The following is a 21,220-nucleotide window of genomic DNA, read 5'->3' as shown; positions in this document are numbered from 1 at the left end:
TGATGCACAAGCAAAGCCAGCTAAAAGGTCTGGTTGTCGCAGACTAGTTTTCAGGATCTGCTACCTGCTTCATTTCCTGATTGGGCCCACAAGCAGGGAGACCAGCTACCAATTCATTAAAAAATTTCAAATAAGATCTAAACACAGAAGTTGGTTTAAAAAAAAAAATGACCACACGGATAATATCAACCAATAATGCTTTATTCGCTCACATTGCAGCCCATGGAACCAAATGAACCTCCTACATGTGCCTCATTGACATTAGCTCAAAGGATACATGCTTTATGTGGTAGGCAATGGATATTCATTCTATTTAAACCTAAGAAAGGAAGAAATCTGAATTTAAGTAAAATGTCTTATGATCTCATCTATAATGTTTTTCCAATTCCGGTAACTGTCATGGCTGTAATTCGGTACAAAGGAAACTGACTCGTTAATTCTCAACAAACTGAAAGCATCTTGAGGTAAGATCATGTCGTCCCTGGATTCCTCACCTTGCCCAGAGCCCAACAGAACTCCTGGAATGTACTCAAAAATGCTTCCTGAGGTCAACTGAAAGCTCAAAAACTACTTGTTGATTACGCTGGGCCCACAGCAGAGGTACCCCAGATGAAAATGGGAAATACTGCATGCCAGTCTTGGCCACATCGATGTTTAAAGCCCAGAGTTTTGGCTGTGTTGTTGGAGCACACCACTACTGTGATGCCCATTTGATGGGACAGTCTCAAGCCACCTCTGAAATGAACATGAGATCCTTGTTGCCCTGCAGCTCCAGTCATGGCACCAGAGCTTCTAATTCGTATCAGCCATCCAGGGAACTTTACCTTTCTTTTCTTAATTAAGATGAAAAAGCATTTACAGTGTCCATTCTAATGTCCTTAAGCCAGTCTTGTTTGTGACTCTGCTGCCACCTAGCACCCACTGCTCACTCTCCCAGAGAGATCAAAGCACAGTGCGGTTGTTCTTCCCAAGACTGTCTCATACAGCCACGGCCCATGTCTTGATTCCCCACTGTATGCATTATGTGCCAGGCTTGGTCCAAGCATTATTTTAAGAACGACTCTCAAGTAAATAAGTGATGAGTCAATAAAAGTAAGCTCAAGTAAAGCTAATTAGTAATAGCAGAAAATAGTCAACTAAAGTCATAAGAAAATAAAGGAGAAAGCTGTTTCAGGTTGCCCTTGCTAGTGGTACACTTCTGAGTTTAAAAAAATAAATAAATAAAAAATTCCAGGGGCGCCTATGTAATTCAGTCAGTTAAGTGTCCAACTCTTGATTTCAGCTCAGGTCATGATCTCAGGGTCCTGAGAGCAGGCTCCCTGCTCAGTGGGGAGTCTGCTTGAGATCCTCTCCCTCTGCCCACCCCCCAAATTAAGCTCTGTCTCTCAAGTAAATAAAAAACCTTAAAAAAAAATCCAAATAGTTATGAATATTGGCTTTAATAGTATAATACACTGCTAATACTGCTTTAGTTTTTCGTACCAGAATTACATCCCATTTTCAATGAAATTTGATTTCTAAGGCTTTTTTGGCTTCTCCAAGTTACATTAGGTTTAGCTTGTATTACTTTTTCAGAAGTTTCCATCATGGCTTAAATGAGGACTTATTTGTACAAGTCCCAGCGCTTCAGCTGGCACCGCTGAGAACAGCGACCGCACCTCTGGTGCAGAGGGGCTCTCTGCTGGCAGCATGATTCTGGGTTAGCATGATGTTAGGAAACCGGATCCATTGTTTCCAAGACCAAGTCGCATGCCTTAGAAAATAGCCCCATGTGTGTTCCACTGCTACGCTGTCATTATCTTGCTGTTTTTCATCTCCACTTCCACTCCCCCTCCCCCAAAGCCTTTGTTTCATGAGGAGACGCTCGTTGTTAGGATAACTCCTAGAGGGGCAGCAAGCATTCCTAAAGGCTGAGCTCTCCTCTGAGGTAGTCCTCTGTGCTGGGATGAACCACACGCTAAGTGCTAGGGAACAGAACCCAGTCCACTTTTATACTCCTCACATACCTGAGGTGACAATCAGCTGGGCGGTGCTGGTTACTGATCCGTAGTCGTTTCTTGCTGAGCACGTAAAGATCCCCGCATCCTCGGGGAAGGTCTCAGCGATAACTAAGGTACAGATCTCCTCTGGAAGGGAAGAGAACAGAATAACTCTTCAGAGTGAAACCACGAGGCCACCTTGAAGAGGTCAGAGCCTCTGTCTTTCTAAAACAAGCAAATCAGGTAACAATTACTATACAGTCTCTTTACAAAGTATTCACAATAGACTTCCTTTACACTGAATTTAGCAGTTCAGCGTATGGCCAAAGCTTTGGCGTCAGACTTGTCCTTCGTGCCTGAGGCGAGGTCAGCCCTGGCTTCCTCATCTACAGAATGAGGACAATAGGTACCTAATGGGGTATCTGTGAAGATGAAAAGAGATGTTTGCCAAGTGTGTCTCTCGGGACCTGGCATGGGAAAGATGCTCAGTTAGACACCAGCTCCCTTCTCCTCCAGCCTCGTTTAGTTGAGCACAGGTGGAAGTTCCTTCAACTACAACACAGCTGCCTTTTACGTCTGCTCAAGTGTAAAGCAATGAGCAGGGAAAAGCAACCTTCTCTGAAATGCTGACAGTGGTGGGGGAAAGAACAAAACACGTCAGTGCTGGGCCTGCAGGCCACTATTGTGGAAGCTACTATTACAGTGTAGCCGTGGTGTGCTGTAGAGCGTGAAAAGCCCAGACTCCAGAACCAGCTTGAGTAAGGGTCCTGCCACACTGTGCCTCTGTGACTTTAGTCAAGCTCCCCGAACCTCAGTGTTCTCACCTGTAAAATGGAGAAAATAACAGAACCTACCTATAGGGTCTGTATTACTCATGCCTCATAAAATTAACCGTCACAGGGTCACAGTGGGGGACGATGCCCATGACGGTGATAATAGCCGGCTCTTAGAAAGCTCTCATCAGGCACTGAGTAGTTACCAGCACTGAAAATAAACTGAATCCTCTTGCTACCCTTACAATTTAGATGTATTATTATTCGCCCATCGCATAGAGAGGAAACTGCAGTGCAATAAGGCTAATTGTTTTGCCAAAGTGACATAGCTTACAAGTGCTAAGAGCAGAATTCAAGCCAAGTCAGGTTCCCGACTCCGCACTCCTAACAACCACCTCTTTTTGTGGTAGGCTAGACACTGTTTGGGGACACTGCCCGGCACATAGTAAATGCTTTCTTGCCGGTAAATAGAAACTGTTAGCATTAAAAATCTAGATCTAGGGGCACCTGGGTGGCTCAGTGGGTTAAGCCGCTGACTTCGGCTCAGGTCATGATCTCAGGGTCCTGGGATCGAGTCCCACATTGGGCTCTCTGTTCAGCGGGGAGCCTGCCTCCTCCACTCTCTCTGCCTGCCTCTCAGCCTACTTGTGATCTCTCTCGCGTGCTGTCAAATAAATAAATAAAATCTTTAAAAAAAAAATCTAGATCTAGAGTGTACTATTTTTACATTGAATAATTATCTATATTTTATCAGTAAAATAGATTATATTAGCAAATGTTCAGAGAAGTGATGTATATTTTTGATTCCCATAGAGACTCTATATTGATTACTCCCATATTATGTGGACAGCGTAAGACTTTGCATTGTAGACTTTTTGCAAAATGGCATCCACACAGAGTAGGGATGTGTGTAACATGACTCGGCAATTCCTTCCATCAAGTGGCACAATCTATTACCCTAAACCCTGAATTTTGGCTCGTTGGCCTTGTAAGTTGCTTTAACCTAGAATGCAGTAGAAATGAGGCTGGTCAGGGGTCCTCAAGGGACCTTGCTCACTCCTGGTCCATCTCTTGGGATCCTGCTGAGCTCCAAGGTGAATAAGGCTGTGCTGGTCCCTGGAGGAAGAGCTACACAGAGCAGAGGTCAATGGTTCCAACAGAGAGCAGCCTAGATTAACTCATTCCCAGCCAACCTCGAGGCTGACCACAGCCACATTGTTAGTCCAGCTGAGGTTGGCCAAACCTGACATAGACCATAGAACTGCCCAGCTGAGGCCAAACCAAATGGCTGACCCACAGAATAGGAACAAATGGCTGCTGCTTTAAGCCACTCATTTAGGGGGTGCTGTATTGTGCAGCAAAAACTGATACAAATGGAGAAGAGAAAATGCTTCTCTACCAACCTCCTTCTCTGACAGCCTGCTGAGGGCAAACTTTTCAGACTTGTACAATAATGTCTCTTCCTTCAACTATCAGTAACCAAAATTGCTAAATTTGTCTCCAAGCATATTTTATGGTTTAAACGCTGGAAGAAAATGTACCAGCTGTGGGTTAAAAGTGCTACCTTATAAAAGAAAAACGTTTTCATTAAAAGGATCTTTAAATATCTCATTTTAAAAATGCAAATAAAAGTAATAAACATAAACGCACCATAAAGTATAAAATGAAAAGTCTTCCTTAATACTCCCTTTGTGAATTCCATTCATTGGCACTTATTTAATTACAAGTTACTTTAAGTTCTTAATAATGTTGTCGCTTTGTTTCAAATAACATTATTTTCTCTTTTGAAATGATGGGATCCCTGAAGACTTCCTGTGCTGGAAATTGTGAAAAATATTGGCTAATATTTGACTCTAGCTTTTCCACAATTCACTGGAATACTTTTGGGAGTAATATAATGTGACCACACTGGGTTAAACTGTAGCAGGGAGCTTTATATATGGTGACACCGGGCCTCGTAAGACCCAAGACAAGCTGACTTTGATGGCTCATTTTATGTCTCACCACTGAGTAATATACATTTTTGAAATTTTGCAATCAAAGCAGACCTTTAAAAGACACATTTGGTATACCCAGTGCAAATGTAGATTTATATGGATAACACTACAGAGTTTTCCGGCTTTCTCAGTTTTTACCTAGATGAAAGCAAAAGCCAACTGGGTTCAATATTAGCAGAATATTTACTTCCAATGCTATAATGTTGATAGTAGCGCAAGGAAAACATTATTTATTCAAATTCCAAACCTAGGTTATATACTATGTTTTATCATTTCAATAACATATTTTAGAAATCATGCTCAAATTATGACCATGCCCTATAAAAAGAGCGGTGGTGTAATGAGGTAGGAAGGTATAAACTCGGGCATGCTCACCTCTGCTCACCTTCACCTCAAGCAGTAAAGGTTTGAGAGGCATGGATACATTTGAAGTACACAATTATTATGTGATTAAAAAGTTCACTGACCAGAAGAAAAATAAAAGGATAAGAGAGAGCATGAGGTAATCCTGTGTGTTTCTGACTGTACTGTACACAGCTCTTGGCCTTCCAACTGAAGAGGAAGATAAAAGTGTGGAAATAATTCATGTCGGAGCTTCACATAAGATGAGGCCATTGGAAAGTGAGGCATATCTGGAAAGGGACAAGGGACTGGATATTTTTTAATTGAATACATATGGTTACAGAAGGAGTTAAGTGTATTTAACCAGAGAAGGGCAAAACTTAGAACATCACTACTGTAAGGGATTTCAGAGAATGACTAGCCCAAATCTCTCCTTTCTTCAGGTGAGGTCCAAAGTGGGTCTCTCAAGGTCATGAATAATTAATGATAAAGTCAAAATGCTGAAATAGTTATCCTGCCTCCCATGAGAAAGCTTTTCTTCTCCATACCCCCCTCCAAAGGACAAAGCCTCTCTAGTTGTTACATATTTTTTTTTTTAGCTCAAGACACAAGGAACTCGGTGTGAAATGAGGCAAAGAAAGATTTAAGATGAGAAACAATGAGTTTCCTGAATCTGAAAATTTTAATTACTCTCACTATCCAAGTAATTTAATAGGAAATACATCTGCAGAAGGAGATGTGCTGTGCGTCCTCAGAGATACAAGATATCCTGGAATAGGGCTTGAAATGTGGACATGCTGGTATCAGAAGGAATGAACAGCCTAATCTTTTGAGATCTGGGGAAACAGACCCTCATATCCTGGCTGTCCTCTGAGAGATGGGTTTCAGGCAGAGGCCAGTCACCAGTGTTCCCTGTAGCAGATGCTGCTGGGAGCCAGGAAGCCTTCCCGGCTTTCAGCAGCACCTAGGTGCTTCCTGTCTGGGTCCCTGCACTCTCTCCCCCAGCATCTGGTGCTCTCAGGAAAGGTCTCCCAACCTGGGATTATCCATACCTGAAAAGATGGAGTTTCTGGAGACACTTGGAGAAATCATCACCACTTCAGTACCTGAGGATGCCCTAACTATAAACACAGAACAAATTCTGTGCCTTGAAACTTACATTCGGAAAAAGGATAAACCCTTATGTAGCCGGGATCGTGTAAAGAGGTTTTGGAGTGATGATCTTGACAATCTTAAAATTCCTTCTTATGTTATCTACGATTTGGGGATTTCTGGTTACGCCATTTTTTTTAAAATTTTATTTATTTACTTGACAGAAAGAGATCACAAGTAGGCAGAGAGGCAGCCAGAGAGAGACAGGGAAGCAGGCCCCCTGCTGAGCAGAGAGCCCGATGTGGGACTCGATCCCAGGACCCTGAGATCATGACCTGAGCCGAAGGCAGCAGCTTAACCCAGAGCCACCCAGGCGCCCCTGGTTACGCCATTTTTAAGAACCCCGAGCTTATATATACAGTTGCCCCTTCTAAACCAGAGGGCCCCTTTGAGAATGGAAATCTTTTCATTGCTACATCCTTCCTTGACTCTGAGGACAGATTACAAATCCTCACCATGGTCACAGAACCCTAAACGATCGGGTGGCTGCTACTTGCCAGGTTCCTTTTGTGCCTCTCTCCTTCTTTCATTCGGTGCTTTGGGCATTCAGGCTCTTGGTCTGCTCCTTGCAAAGCCACAGACCTTTCTGTCTCTAAGCCTTCCACCTGACATGTCCACCTAAACGTGACTTCCTCAGAGAAGTCTTCTTGATTAGACTTGGTCAGATCCACTATCTGTACTGTAATCTTAGGATGGCAGACTTTGCTTGGAGATAACGCTCACACCTATAAATAATTTATAGAGCTTCCCTATGACCCTGCAATTGCACTACTGGGTATTTACTCCAAAGATACAGATGTAGTGAAAAGAAAGGCCATCTGTACCCCAATGTTTATAGCAGCAATGGCCACGGTCGCCAAACTGTGGAAAGAACCAAGATGCCCTTCAGCGGACGAATGGATAAGGAAGATGTGGTCCATATACATGATGGAGTATAATGCCTCCAACAGAAAGGATGAATACCCAACTTTTGTAGCAACATGGATGGGACTAGAAGAGATTATGCTGAGTGAAATAAGTCAAGCAGAGAGAGTCAGTTATCATATGGTATCACTTACTTGTGGAGCATAACAAAGAACATGGAGGACATGGGGAGATGGAGAGGAGAAGGAAGTTGAGGGAAATTGGAAGGGGAGATGAACCATGAGAGACTATGGACTCTGAAAAACAACCTGAGTGTTTTGAAGGGGCGGGGGGTGGGAGGTTGGGGAACCAGGTGGTGGGTAGTAGGGAGGGTGCATGGAGCACTGGGTGTGGTGCAAAAACAATGAATACTGTTACACTGAAAAGAAATAAAAAATAATAATAATTTATTGTATAATGTCTGTTCAGTTCTGGGCCCTCAACTCTGGCCTCTGTGAAAGCAGGAAGCATTTGTTTTGTTCATGGGTATATTGTCAGCCTCTCTCACACCACAGGCTCTCCATAAATACTTTTGAAGAAATGTATGGATGAAATTCAGATTGCAGGGGAAAAGTAAACATTAGCTTTACAAAAAGATTTTTCAAATTTGATTGAGCAAAACTCATTTTATATGAGTTTTCAGGAATACTTGTATTGCATAAAAGCACAGTCACATACAGAGTCTATGGCTGACAAAACATGTAGAAAAGGCTATAAACTCACCGAACAACAAAAGAAAAGCAAAGCACTGGGCTGTTCTAGTGATCCCCATGCACTGCTACGTCTTAGGGATTTGTACTAGATAAAATCTGTTCCAGATAGAGTGCCCCAAGGGTTGTTCAGCTTTTCTTCTCTGGGAAAATGTCATCACAAATTAACAACAGCCTCCACCATGGCTCATATGGTTCTAACATTATAAAAATGAAGAAAGCCACGAGGAAATGAGATGAGCTAGTTGTAATACTACATTCTTATCCGGTAGCATCGTATTTGAACAAAGCCCTTTAAGACATCTGTAAAATGCATTTTGGTGAGAAATGGAAACCAAGGGATGACTGCTATGTCAAATAAAGGCAGTTAGAGACTTATCTATATTTAAAAACTGTTTTAGAAAATGGAAACTATTTAAAGTTATCAATAACTCTATGATACATTTTAATCCACTTTTTTCCTAAGTGAAAAGTTTTGATGGCCTATAATGAATTAATAAATTATGAACTATTTTTGCTGGTGACAAGTTTTTTTTTATAGTTACTTAAAAATTACTTAATCATATAAATACCTCTCAGAATTCAACCTTGAGTTTCATTCAAAGTTTTTATGTATTTAACACTTGGTTAAATATAAATAATTTTGTTTGCCAAACCTCATAAAATGATGAGGCAGCAAGGATAATATTACTAGGTTTTTGGGTAATAAGGGGACATTTTTATAAATGCTTTCCTTCACAGCCCTTATTTTTTTTTTCCTCTTTGGGGTCTAGTCTAACTAAAAAGAAATTCAGCTTTTACCTCCCAAACCACATGGTTTGTCTAACACAATTGATAAAAAAGAATCTGGACTAAAATCAATAAAATGAAGGGCGCCTGGGTGGCTCAGTGGGTTAAGCCTCTGCCTTCAGCTCAGGTCATGATCTCAGGGTCTTGGGATCGAGCCCCGCATCGGGCTCTCTGCTCGGCAGGGAGCCTGCCTCCCCCTCTCTGCCTGCCTCTCTGCCTACTTGTGATCTCTCTCTCTGTCGAATAAATAGATAAAATCTTTTTTAAAAAAGATTAAAATCAATAAAATGAGATTCAGTATGGGTAAATATAATGTTTGCATAAATTTTGAAAAGGATTTTTTTACAGTTGCACAGTTAAAGGAGTAAAACAAACCACTGTGCAGCCATCATTAAGTCTAAGAAATAAAATATTGCCAAAACTTTAGAAATGCCCCCAATTTAATCTTTCTTCCTCTTCTCCTTCTGAGATAATCAGTCTTCTGATTTTCATTATGTTTACTACATACGTATTCTTCAAAAAATGTGTTTAGTTTTTAAAAATTGAGCCATAAGCATAAAGGAAAGACAAACTTGTCACTGTTTGAGAAAGTTCACAGGAACTATCTTGGGGTATAAATGGGCTTCAGCTTCCCTGTGAGTTCACAAAAGGCCCCACAGGAGTAATCAGCAGACAGGGTCATGAGCGAGTCCTGGGAAGCCCAGGGCTCACCTCGGTGGGGAGGTCTGGCTGGGCCAAGTGTGGGCAGAAACTGCACAGCCAGCAAGATTAGCTGGTGGAGTAGGTCCCCACGCTTTGTTTTTTAGTTCAGTGTGGCCAACTTCTAAATCTCGGCACCAGATCAAGTCAGAATGGGGCGGGGGATAAAATGAAAGTTCTTAGCTGAGTCAGGAGGCAGGGCAGGGAGCAGAGAGCACGAAAGGCCAAGAGAAAAAAGAATTTGGGTCAGCTTACTACACTGCCATTCCGTCATCAGGGTAAAGGACAAAGCAGTGGCAATGAGCTCTTCGTGATGAAATGTCCATGTGTCTGTCTCTTGTAACACACTACTCCACCCCGATGCACATCTGTTACCCTCCTGCGGGCTCCCTTTGGCTCTTGCCTGTACTGGATCTCCTGCTTCCTGTATCTCTTTCTAGGTGAATTCTAGGTGAATGTGGCTCTTCCTAGGTGAATTCTTCACCGGTGGTCGAGCACATCCTATATAAAGAGTTGTGAAGGAAAACCTCCAAGACCTTGCAAGTCGGCAAACTCTTGACTACATCTTCATACAGAATGGAAGGTTTAGCAGGGTATAGGATTCTAAGTTGGAAGTAATTTCCCTTCAGAATTTTGAAGGCTTTGCTTCACCATCTCTTTGTGTCTAGCCTGACTACTGAGAAGTTCTAAGTCATTCTGATCTTGTTGGTTTTATGTGACTTGGTGTTTTCTCCCTGGACACTGGCAGAATCATCTCCTTGTCCTGGATAATCTGAATTTCACAACATACACTGCTGTGAATTTATTTTCATCCATTGTGCATGCAGTGAATCCTTTCAATTTGGAAACTGGGTATCTTTCAGTTTGGAGAATTAAAAATATTATTTCATTGATAATATCTCCCCCTCCTTTGTTCTCTCTCCTGGAATCCCAATTATACATGTGTAGTCTACTTAAGCAGGTTTCTCAGCATAGTCTAACTTTTTTTTTTTTACTTTTGTTCTCTTATATTCCTTTTGTCTTTCTGCCCTATTTTGTGGGACAGCTCTTCAGCTTTTATTTCTGCTACCAACTTTTTATTCCAAGAACTTTTTGTTTTCCAAATATTCCTCCCCTCTTCTGAAATCTTTTTAATTTTTACTTCTTGGATGCTCTAATTCTCTTATCTGTGAGGAGTGTTGTTTTGCTTTTATATTTTCTTCTCTCTGCAAGTCTGTTTTATCCAAGTTGCTTTTCAAGGGAGTTGCTTCTTTTCTTCTGGATCACCCATGACAGATGTTTCTTCAGAGGTCTTTTCTCTCTTCTTGTCTGACATGGTTCTGAGTTAATTGGAAGCTCTTAGCAAGACAGAGGAGCTTGCCAACTCTGGCCTTCCCGCTATGGTAATGTGGATGGCCTCTTTATTGGAGAAACTCCCATATCACGTGTATCGATTTTTCTTTCTCCTAGGATGTTCAGATTGCCCAGAAAGGAGTCCCTCAGGCTCTGGCAAGAGAGAAAAGGTTCCAAGGCCAGCACTACAAAATCAGTTCAGAAGATGACTGGGAGTAGGAGCACTGAGAATTTGGAATTCTAAGAGTCACTCAATTTTCTTTTTTGTATACTCTCAAATGGGTCTTGAGGCTTCCCCTCTCTCCCCAGAGATCAAACCAAAGTTTCTTAGTCCGTGGGACCCTAAGCATCTCAGTAATAGTTTATGATGCTCCTCAGCCAAAAGACAGACCCAAGAGCTTCATGTATTTAGTTATTTTGAAAGAATGTGTAAGTTTTTAGATCTTAACAAGTTAGTTACTGGGGCACCTGGGTGGCTCAGTGGTTTAGGCCTCTGCCTTCAGCTCAGGTCATGGTCTCAGGGTCCTGGGATCGAGCCCCACATCGGGCTCTCTGCTCCGTGGGGAGCCTGCTTCCTCCTCTCTCTCTGCCTGCCTCTCTGCCTAGTTGTGACCTCTCTCTCTGTCAAATAAATAAATAAAAAAAAAAAAAAAAACAAAACAAGTTAGTTACTATTTGCAAAAAAAACATATAAATTGAAAGAAAAGTTATTATTTTATTATTAAATAACCACAATTACTAACTAATGAACACACACATCTGTTGCTTACTGCAGAACTCAAGATCAAATGGGGCTCAGTCAGCATCATTTCATGTTCCACACTGATTTTCACATGGCACTTGATTTTTATCAACACATACACATCAAAAACTCAATTTCAAAATGATAAGATGTCATAGAGAAGAATGTAGAGTGCTCTAAAGTTGAAACTCTGAACTCTTGCAAGTTAGTAGTTGTATCTATCAGATGCTGAGTATCACTGTGTTTACATCAAAAACATCAAACACGGCAGCACCTCTGTCAATTTGGTGTGGTGCCCCAGGTTCGAGAAACACAGGCTTCACACAACCCTCTTTTGTTTAGCCTACCGTCTGAACCTGGACTTGCACAAGTTTTGAGCTACAGACAGTCTATTGGGATCTCAAGCATCCTTACCATCGCTCTCCTACAACTTGGCACCTTACTGCATTTAACAAGTATAATTAACTTCACATTCTGAATCACAGAATCAGAATATAGACTCTGGATCTAAGATCTAAGATGATGGGTGGCACTGGTTAGCAGAGATTCGTACTGAAAGTACAAGGCACTGTATCTTTATATGTATAATTTCCCGGTCAGCAAGACACAGTATTTTTAATTTTGTATGCCATTAGACAATGCTATAGAAGTAACTCAATACAGTTTGTGGCTGTTTCCAGACAGCTGAGTAAGGACCTGAGTATTAACAGCTGTCAAATGAGTGTTCTGTGCCTCCACACCACCCCCGCCCCAGACTAGTCTTTGAAGGATTCAATCAGTATAAAGTCAGAACGTCAAAGAAAGAGGCCAGAGCAGGTAATATGACAAACGGATGTTGGTCTTAAGTAAGCTGACTAGCTATTAATTCACAAAACAGTCTGAAAAGATTTGTGATGCAAGCTGACTTCTGTCTAGACAGAGAAGGGAGTGTAAAACACATTAGACAGATACAACACAGTAGTGACAAGAAAAACCTGTTTCAGTTTCTCAAATGCATTAGGAGAGAATCTGCTAGGTCCTTCTTTATCTTAATATCTAATCCCTAATGGGGCTATAGCTAGGTACTAGTGAATTTCAACTTTATTTCTAGAGCTTCAACACATCTTACACGTTTTTAAAAAAGGAAGAAGAGTAAAGAGATAAAAAGAATGAAGGAGGGAAAAGGGGAGATGAAAAGAGAGATTAAGAGAGAGAGGAGAAGGGGGGAGGGAGAGAGCAACCGAGTGAGCACCAGGCAGTGAGGAGAGAACAAGAGTGAAAGTGTCAGAGGACTGGAAGAGAGTAGGAAGAGAGGGTAATGAAATACGAATGCTTAAATATGTTCCTGAATTTCAAAAGCTATTTATGTTTTAACATTTGGAAAACATCACTTGGCCTAGTCCTATAAAATTTATCTCTTTCCTCTGATGTATTATAGTCATGTCTGTTTTTGTCCTTTCCACTTAACAGTGGCTAAAAAACTATCAGGGAAGCTATCAGGGAAGCCAGATCCGTTTTATATGGCTGAATAAGTTCAGTGGCCTAATGGATAAAATAGTCAATCAGGTCACTTAAGGAAAGTACACAGTTCAATATAATTTTGTTTTTTCCCCCAACCATGTCAACAGTCAACTTCAAGGTCAATGTAAGGAAAACATTTGGCTACTAATAAAAGAAATCATAATCCTATCTAGTATAATAATAATCAGGCATGCCAAAACATTGTTTAAATACAAATATGTTTTAACATTGGCTTGTTCTGAAATTCTCACTCATAACAGTTCACATAAGCAATCACTGAAATAGCCATTCATGTGTTTAAACTTTTGTTTAAGGAATATGATCTAGAACTTTAACACTACATGCCAATTGTAGGTTTCCTGAAGGAGAGAATTTTGATGCTCCATTATTAAAGACAAAGGACCAATTCCAGTATTATGGCAAATACTTATATATTAAATATAATTATTATAGAGAAATTATCAAAGATCAGAGAAAACTAGCTGTGTTTTGCTTGTAATAGCTCCTGCCCATATACAAAGTTCCCCGCCCCGTATTGACAGATTTGGTTGACATAATTCTGTACCAAGAAATATTTGTTTTCAGCATATTCTACTATTATAGTTGGAAAGGAAGAGTCTGTTTTCTTAAATGCTTTCAGATCGAACTGAAAGGAAAAAAATAAGAAAATTCAGCAAACACTGGGAGGAGAAACTTTTATATTGCTAGGATATGCAGGTGCTTTTGTATTGCTACCCTCCTGTGGGCTCATACAGTAGACTGAATTTCCGAAGTTCCATGTTATCAGGGAACCAGGATTATGCAATTTTATGTAAAGACCTATCACAGACAAAATATGTGTATATTTCCATATTTTGGAAAGTGACTGCAGTATTTAATGCGGTGACTAACACAGTAGATGGGACAACATGTTCTAGTTTTAATCATGACAAGGCAGCAGATCAAACCCCATTGTTCTTTGAGGATGCTACTCAGCATCTTTCAAACTTGGGATCTTAAAAGGATCACACCCTGCTTTTAATGGCCCAATGCTCAGCTGTGAAAGTTCAGGACGAACTATGGTCATCAGACCTGCAATAGCCCTCGGAGAACCTTTAAGTTCCCCAAGAAGGGACAGAGCAGAACCTTGGCTCCTAAGGGACATAATGGCAGAGCCTGCTCAATCCCGAGGCAGAGGCACAAATCAGTTTTTCTATCTTTTGCTAAGGAGTCTGTGAAACTGGTCATTTTCCTGATGGGAGAAACGCAAAGGAAATGAGTCTCGAGGAGGATGTCCTACGAAATGCACAGACAAAAATGTTTGTTTCTTTTGCAAACACTGTTGTAGTTCATGGGGAGTCACAAGTATACAAGAAGTCTGGAGCAGGGGGCCAGTCAGACCTGGGGCTCCTAGATAACATAGCTTTCTGATGATGCCAAGTGACCTGGTCATTAAGAGAGCTCCTAGGGCAAGATGACTTTCTTCATGCTTGTAAAATAGTCTAAGGTTGCAGCTCAGGGGACATAAGTGAGAAACGCCAGTGGTCAGCCTTGCTTACATCTTTGGGCTGCTCTCATGTAAGACACATTTCTAAACTGGAGAGTCAAGCCAATAGTAGGTTTTGGTCAGAAGTATGTGGCAGATGGTTCTTTACTACTGAAATTTTAGGAGCATGTTTTTTCATCATGAGCTTAGTTTGCTTTCTGAATAGAAAAGACTACATTTTAAAAAAGCCTTAAGTCACTGAGGTCGACCTTCTTGTCTGAATGGAACTTAATGTTTTACTGATAAAGAAGCTGGTGTAAAATGGAGTGTACAGACCCCATGATAAAGAAGATATTGTCTTTAAGGTGGTTTTGCATTTCCAGGGAACTGCAAAAACGTTGTTCTGCTTATAGCTTTAAAACTGAAACAAAGAACTATTGAAACCCAAAAGATACACTACTAAAGGAAAAAAAACAAGAGTGTCTTACCAGGTTCAGCTGTAGATCTAGGTTCTTTTTGCCACATGAGAAAAAAAAAAAAATCAAAACAGAGTATTAGAATGGGGTTCCATTAATAAGAAACCTATCTATCTTTCTCTCTTACTTTGTCCAGGACATGTCTGCAGGATCTAGGGAACTCCATAATACAAAAGATCCAGTGATAATAGATCCATTTATATTTCTATAAATACAGAAACCCAAATTCCAGTTACAGCTTACACTAGGAAGTATTTTAAACTATGATTCATAGAAGGGCTTATAGGAGGCTTGTAAACCTCCTAAGATTATTTGGCCAACTTTGAGTTCAAATGTATGTAATATTTCTTCCTAAAGAAGGAACATACAGCTCTTAACAAACTTTCAGAGGGTACACAAGTGACCACCATGGCTTTAATTTACCGGACCCTACGTAGCTGCCAATTACCCAGTCTCACTTCCCTTCGAAAATAAAAATCATTTCAGCTAAGGACCCCTGGGTGGCTTAGTCGTTAAGCATCTAGCTTTGGGGCAGGTTATGATCACAAGGTCCTGGGATAGAGCCCCACGTCAGGCTCCCTACTCAGTGGGAAGCCTGCTACTCCCTCTCTCACTCCCCCTGCTTCTGTTCCCTCTCTCACTCTCTGTTAAAAAAATAAAAATCTTTTTAAAAAAAATCAATTCATCTTGGGGCGCCTGGGTGGCTCAGTGGGTTAAAGCCTCTGCCTTCAGCTCAGGTCATGATTCCAGGGTCCTGGGATCGAGCCCCGCTTTGGGCTCTCTGCTCAGCAGGAAGCCTGCTTCCTCCTCTCTCTCTGCCTGCCTCTCTGCCTACTTGTAATTTCTGTCTGTCAAATAAATAAATAAAATCTTAAAAAAAAATTTAAAAAAAAATCAATTCATCTTGAAAGACTAAGCCCTTCTTGGTTTTCCTGAAGCTTGAGAAAAGAAAATGGATGGATGTGGGAGAATGGGCACCTCTCCTTACTTTTCTGTAGAATTCTGAAATCTGGAGAGTCTTGAATTTCACTCCCTTGTCGGAACCACTTGACCTGCAAAGGGGGTGCTCCTCGGACCCGGCACTCCAGGACCACCACCTGACCCTCGGATGCTGCTATGTTTTGCAGTTCCTAAAAATTCAAGGAAGACACTCTCCATTAGACTTTGGTTCACTCTTATACAATTTCACAACAGAAAGTAAAGCTTACAAATGTTAGAGGGAAAAAAAAAGAAAAAAAAAGCAAAACTTGCATCATAAAACAATTACTACTAACTCAAGTAAAAACAGACACCTTGAAATCCATCGATCGTTAGCTTTCCATAATCTCCCTGTAATGAGATCAGTAAGGGCTACCACTGGGCCTGTGGACCTTTTGGGTCTGTCTGCAAATTTACTGACACTTTCATGTTTATGGAATTTTATGGCAATGCCTGTTACCTTTCTCTATCTACACTGAAGAGTTAGCTGGTGGAATGCAGACTTCCTAAAACAATTATATTCCACATGAACGTAGATTCCTGGGAAAACCAGACAGGAAGAGGGAAAAAGGCACAATTTGTTTTTACATGCCCCAACCTTTTCATGTACTCCCCCCCACCCCAACTCTGCCATTGAGCTTCCTATGTCAGGTTTATTAAGATGAGAAGCTTGGGGATTTTCTCGTTTTGAAGTTCTGAGTAAAATAATAAAACCTGCAGTACTTCTCCCTTCATGACCTTCATTTCCTCTTCCCTTGCAATTACCCTTGTTGCCCCCGACCCTATTCCAAGTCCAGACCAGTAAATTTTTACAGTGCAACAGATTAATTTGTCTGCATAGATGCAAAAAGGTAAAGCTTTAATACTTGTTATTAAATATCAAAAGATTAATAGTCCCCTCACGGATATCTTCCCCCTACCTTCCTCCTCCGGGATTACTTAGCAATGGGGCTGACTTCAACTTTTTGACTTTTTCAACTTCTGACTCGAGAGTATGAGATCTTACATAGGTGGATGGAGAACTCTTAAAGTAATTCAGGTATGACAGAGTCATTCACCTACATGTCAACCAAAAGCAAACAAATCCACCTTAAGAAGTGTGTGGTCTTTCCTGGTTTTGTTTGGTTATTTAAGATGATCTGAAGGGACAACAAACGTGTGCTGGGAAAAAACAAATGTCAGAGCAAATGGGCTGCAGTGAGTGTGGTAGAGCCCTAAGGAAATTCTCAGTCAGTGCTGTTGGCGGAAGAACTATGAAAGGCTAATAATGTCAAGTCTGAGAAGGCATTTGATAATAAGCTGGGTGGTTAACAAAATGCCTTTTTTTTAAGCGAAAAGGTTAAGATTTATTAACTACTTCTGATTACATTGTCTCCTTATTTTTAAATGTAGAAAATGTCTGGTTCTAAATTGACTTTTTAACTTTGTGACTGGGCCCAGAGAAGAGCTAATTTAGTGGATCAGAGCAGGAAAAGTGTCACTCACAGGGCCCAGGTTGGTAGATTAATTATTAAACACTTCCTGGCTTGTCCAGGAAGCTGCCCATGGTAGATTTCAAATGGTACACAAATATTTTTCATGTCTGAGTTTTCAGGCACCAAAGGAGACTTTGATTTATTCTTAGGATTGTGTGTTTTGTTCAAAGGCTGGAAAGTCAGAGAGAAAATGGGTAGATACCAAGGGCCTGAAGAAAAACTCCACAGGATTACAATAGGACTCCGCCCAGAGCAAACTTTTTCATCTTGAGAGAAGCCACAGCTAAGTGGAATGAGCCATTAGGAGAATCTTCAGGGACACAAGGCGGAACCCTGAAGGAAACTAAGAGCCAACCTACAGAAGTTGCGCTCAGCAACCTACATCATCCACTCAGGGCAGAACTGGGGGATCCTGAGTGTTTTAGGATCTATCATATATCAAGCCCACCTGATATTGTGATTCCTTGAAGGGGCTGAACTACTTAGAAAGAAAGGCCACATAAGCCTAGCTGCTCTCTTGTCTCCCATGTGTCCCTACTGTCCCTAGTCCCACAGTCCCATACCAGCTCTGCTGCCCCAGCTAAGCCCAGTGACCCACAGACAGAGGCACAGGCTCTGCCTCTGACCAACTGTGAAACCGGGAAATCTTTACATAGTATGAGGAAACAGGTGAGGATGCCTATTAGACCAGCAATGCCCACCTGACATTCACTATCATCATGCCCGAGAGAAAGACCAAATAAAAGATGCTAAGGGTGACAAAGTGAAGGCTACTTTGAGTTACAAAGGAGATGAGCAGATATATCTTCTAAACCTGCCCCTCCAAAACCAAAGTCCAGGCCCAAAAGGACCCAGCAAAGCAAGGAGGGAAGATGCCCACAGGGACAAAGGGGAAAGCCAAGGCCAGGAAGGAAGGAAGGAATTCTGCAGAGATCAGAGATGTCTCCGATCTAGACACAGAAGGTAGAGGGCACTGGAGATGCCCAGTGAGGTATGCTCCGTGCTGCCCGTCACTCTACAGTTTGTGATTTTTTTTTTTTAAATCAACCTTTGTAAAAATACAGAATTATGTTTCACTTTTCTTTTTACTAAGCTGTGGATTTAGTACACACTATGTTTCATGGTTTTCTTCTGGGGGAAGGGATATACTGCTAATTGAATGTCAATGCCTCAGGAGCTGGGATGCAATGGAGGAACGAGGTTTTACATCTAGTTTTGAGGCTTTCTCTTAGTGCCCAGGAGGAGTTCCGTAATATCACCATCTGCCAGGCCACTGTGGGGAAGACCTGGGGGGAGGGAAAGCAAAATCTCACAAACTCTCAATTTGCTTAAATCAAGAGGTGTATTGGGACCCCCCAAATCACCTTCACGTAGCACAGACTTCCTGGTGATGATCTGGTGAAGCTGTCTTTGAGAAGCTCTAAAACCACACAGCAGCTGAATTACCCACACTGTGGGGACATCTGCTGTTCTCAGCAGATTAGAGGACAACTTCATGGACAACTACAGTGGCATCACATTCCGTCTGGTTTTATTGTTTGCTGGGGGCGGGGGGGGTTAGGTTTTTTTTGTTTTTTTGGTGCTTAAAAATTGTTGTCAAATGTTATCATTTGTTTCACTGTCTTACACTAAACATTCTGCTTACAAAATGACCTTTAATAAAGCGGGATCCAGTCTGACTTGGAAGGAAAAAAAATCATCCCCTACAAGAAGATAAACAAGATGCTCTTCCCTACTGCCTTGCAAAATTTTATGGATTTGTTTTTTCACATTTGTCTTTCATTTACTTTGCCTAGATTTTTGTAAAAAGTGTGAAGTAGGAGTCCAATTTAATACTTTTTCTTTTTTTAATCTCTATTGAAGAATTCATTCTTTAGCCAGCGGTCTGCAGGTTTCTGGAGATACTGGAGTGTCTGTGGGCTCTATTCTGATCACCTGCCAATTTGTTTGGTCTTGTTCAGCATGATACTATCCTAACTACTCTACAAAGTCTTAACATCTCTGATGACAAATCCCTTGCCTGCCTTACCAGCATTTAATTTCCCTCTTCAGGGTACCTTGGCTATTTTTAGACCTTTTTTTCTTAGAATCAAATTTGCTAAGTTCTACATTAAACAAATAAAACAAGGAACCAATTGGAATTTCAGCTAGATCTGCATAAATTTAGAGATTCATTTGGGGCTCATGACTTCACGATTTTCCAGTCCACACACATGGAAACTCTCTTTACTTATTTGGGCCTTTTTAGATGTATTTCAATCAAGGTTTGTAATTAAAAAAAAAAAAAAAAGATAAGCCACATGGAGCCATTTCTGAGTTGAGCAGTTGACTTTCGAAATGGATGTCATTCACTTCAGCAAGGCAAACACAAACATGGAGAACAAACTGAATATTGTCCTTTTTTTTCCCCCCTCTAAAATGTGCTGGTTCTCCCAAGCAATTTCCTACACAGCTCTTTGTCTCATTTTTTTCTACCAGTCTTGGCTTTCCCACTCTGTAGGAAGCTCTACCAGGTCACTGACCACGCCCACACCATTCAGACCCTTGACCAGATGATACTCACAAAACAATTGTTACATAAATACCTATTTAGCCCCAAAGGTAACCATGAGAGTCTGTGGATCTGTTCATTTTAATTTTTAAAGACCGCTGCATGAAGGCGCATGTGAAGGGACCTTAAGGGCCAAAGCAAACACAGAGAAAGAGACGTGGAGATGTCAGACCTTGGTAAAAATAGGAGGAAAGTAGGCAGGAGCAGCTCCATCCGGCCGGCAGAGATACGAGGTTGGACTGTGGACCTGAAAACGCAGAGACGCAGGGATCAAATTCCGAATATATAAATTGTTGAAAAGATGAGCTAAAGAAATCTTTCATTATTGGGATCGCTCCACTTGAATGGAACGAGGGAACGCAAAGAGTGCCATCTGTCATTTTGCTGGTCTACGCTCACGTACAGTACAGACATTGTTCCCGTGCTCCTTTCACAGCTGTTCCTCTTCTCTATTCAAAAGGATATACAAGGTAAAAGTTCCTTGGTTCCTTGGGGATCCATGAGCTTGTAAATGCTCTTACCAAATGGATTTCTGTGTGTGGGACTTCCACAGGGGTCTTTTCAAAAGTTCTCACAGACATTATATTTTATTTTTAAATACAGTCTGGATTCCTGGAATCAAAAGCACAAGTTACTGGCAGTGGCGGGTAAATTATCCACCATCTACCTTATGTTTAACCTGCATTCTTTCTTGATATAAGGGATTACAGGAAACAAGTTAAAAAGGAATATATTGTTCTTTCTTGATGTGCAAAAAACAAAGATGCTAAAATACTTACTGTATGGCACTCATCTCCAGGGAAATATAAAGATTCCAGAGTAGTGAATGGAAAATACATCTCTTTCTCCAATCATTTATTTTCCAACACTTTGGATTTATGCCCTTCTATGTGAGCAATTGTTAGCTTCTTAACCCCAGATGATGGTGATCTGTTATCATGGGTCTAAATATGTCACAAGTTATCATCGAGAATGTTGGCAGAGTTGCAGAGATGTTAGGATAGTAAAGGGTGTTATTCATTATCCTTGTAAGACTTCTCACTGGTTTGTGATTCAGGACCGGGTTTCACTGTTTGTTGTCTTTATATGTCCAAGGACTATTGGAACACTTACGTAGTGTTTAGTCTGTGCTAGACACGGTTCTAAGTGTTATATGGAGATTCACTCACACACTGAATCCTCAGGATAGTCCGGTGAGATGCATGGTATTATCTTCATTTTACAGATGAAGAAACGTGGCATAGAGAGGTTACATCAAGTGGCAGAGCTGGGATTTGCACCCAGGCAATCCGGCTCCTGGGTGTTCAACTTCACATGACGTTGCTTACAGTAATAAAGCAACGGAGTTTCTCTGAGC

At 41.2% G+C, this 21,220-nt stretch overlaps 1 protein-coding gene across 1 annotated transcript in view; it reads right to left on the bottom strand.

Annotated features, from left to right (window-relative positions):
• The window catches only part of PALLD (palladin, cytoskeletal associated protein), a 386,386-nt gene that overhangs the window by 196,402 nt on the left and 168,764 nt on the right, over nucleotides 1–21,220 (bottom strand). Inside the window, exons 5-8 of the mRNA XM_045997079.1 lie at nucleotides 20,036–20,110; nucleotides 15,848–15,989; nucleotides 14,872–14,895; nucleotides 2,007–2,126 (exon numbers count right to left, since the gene is read on the bottom strand). Of these exons, the coding sequence (XP_045853035.1) occupies nucleotides 2,007–2,126; nucleotides 14,872–14,895; nucleotides 15,848–15,989; nucleotides 20,036–20,110 (361 nt within the window). The remainder of the gene's footprint in view (nucleotides 1–2,006; nucleotides 2,127–14,871; nucleotides 14,896–15,847; nucleotides 15,990–20,035; nucleotides 20,111–21,220) is intronic.

This window comes from Meles meles, chromosome 2, assembly GCF_922984935.1.
Source record: "Meles meles chromosome 2, mMelMel3.1 paternal haplotype, whole genome shotgun sequence".
Taxonomy (NCBI): Eukaryota; Metazoa; Chordata; class Mammalia; order Carnivora; family Mustelidae; genus Meles; species Meles meles.
Note: the sequence above shows the minus strand (reverse complement) of the source record. Positions and strands in the feature narration are given on the sequence as shown.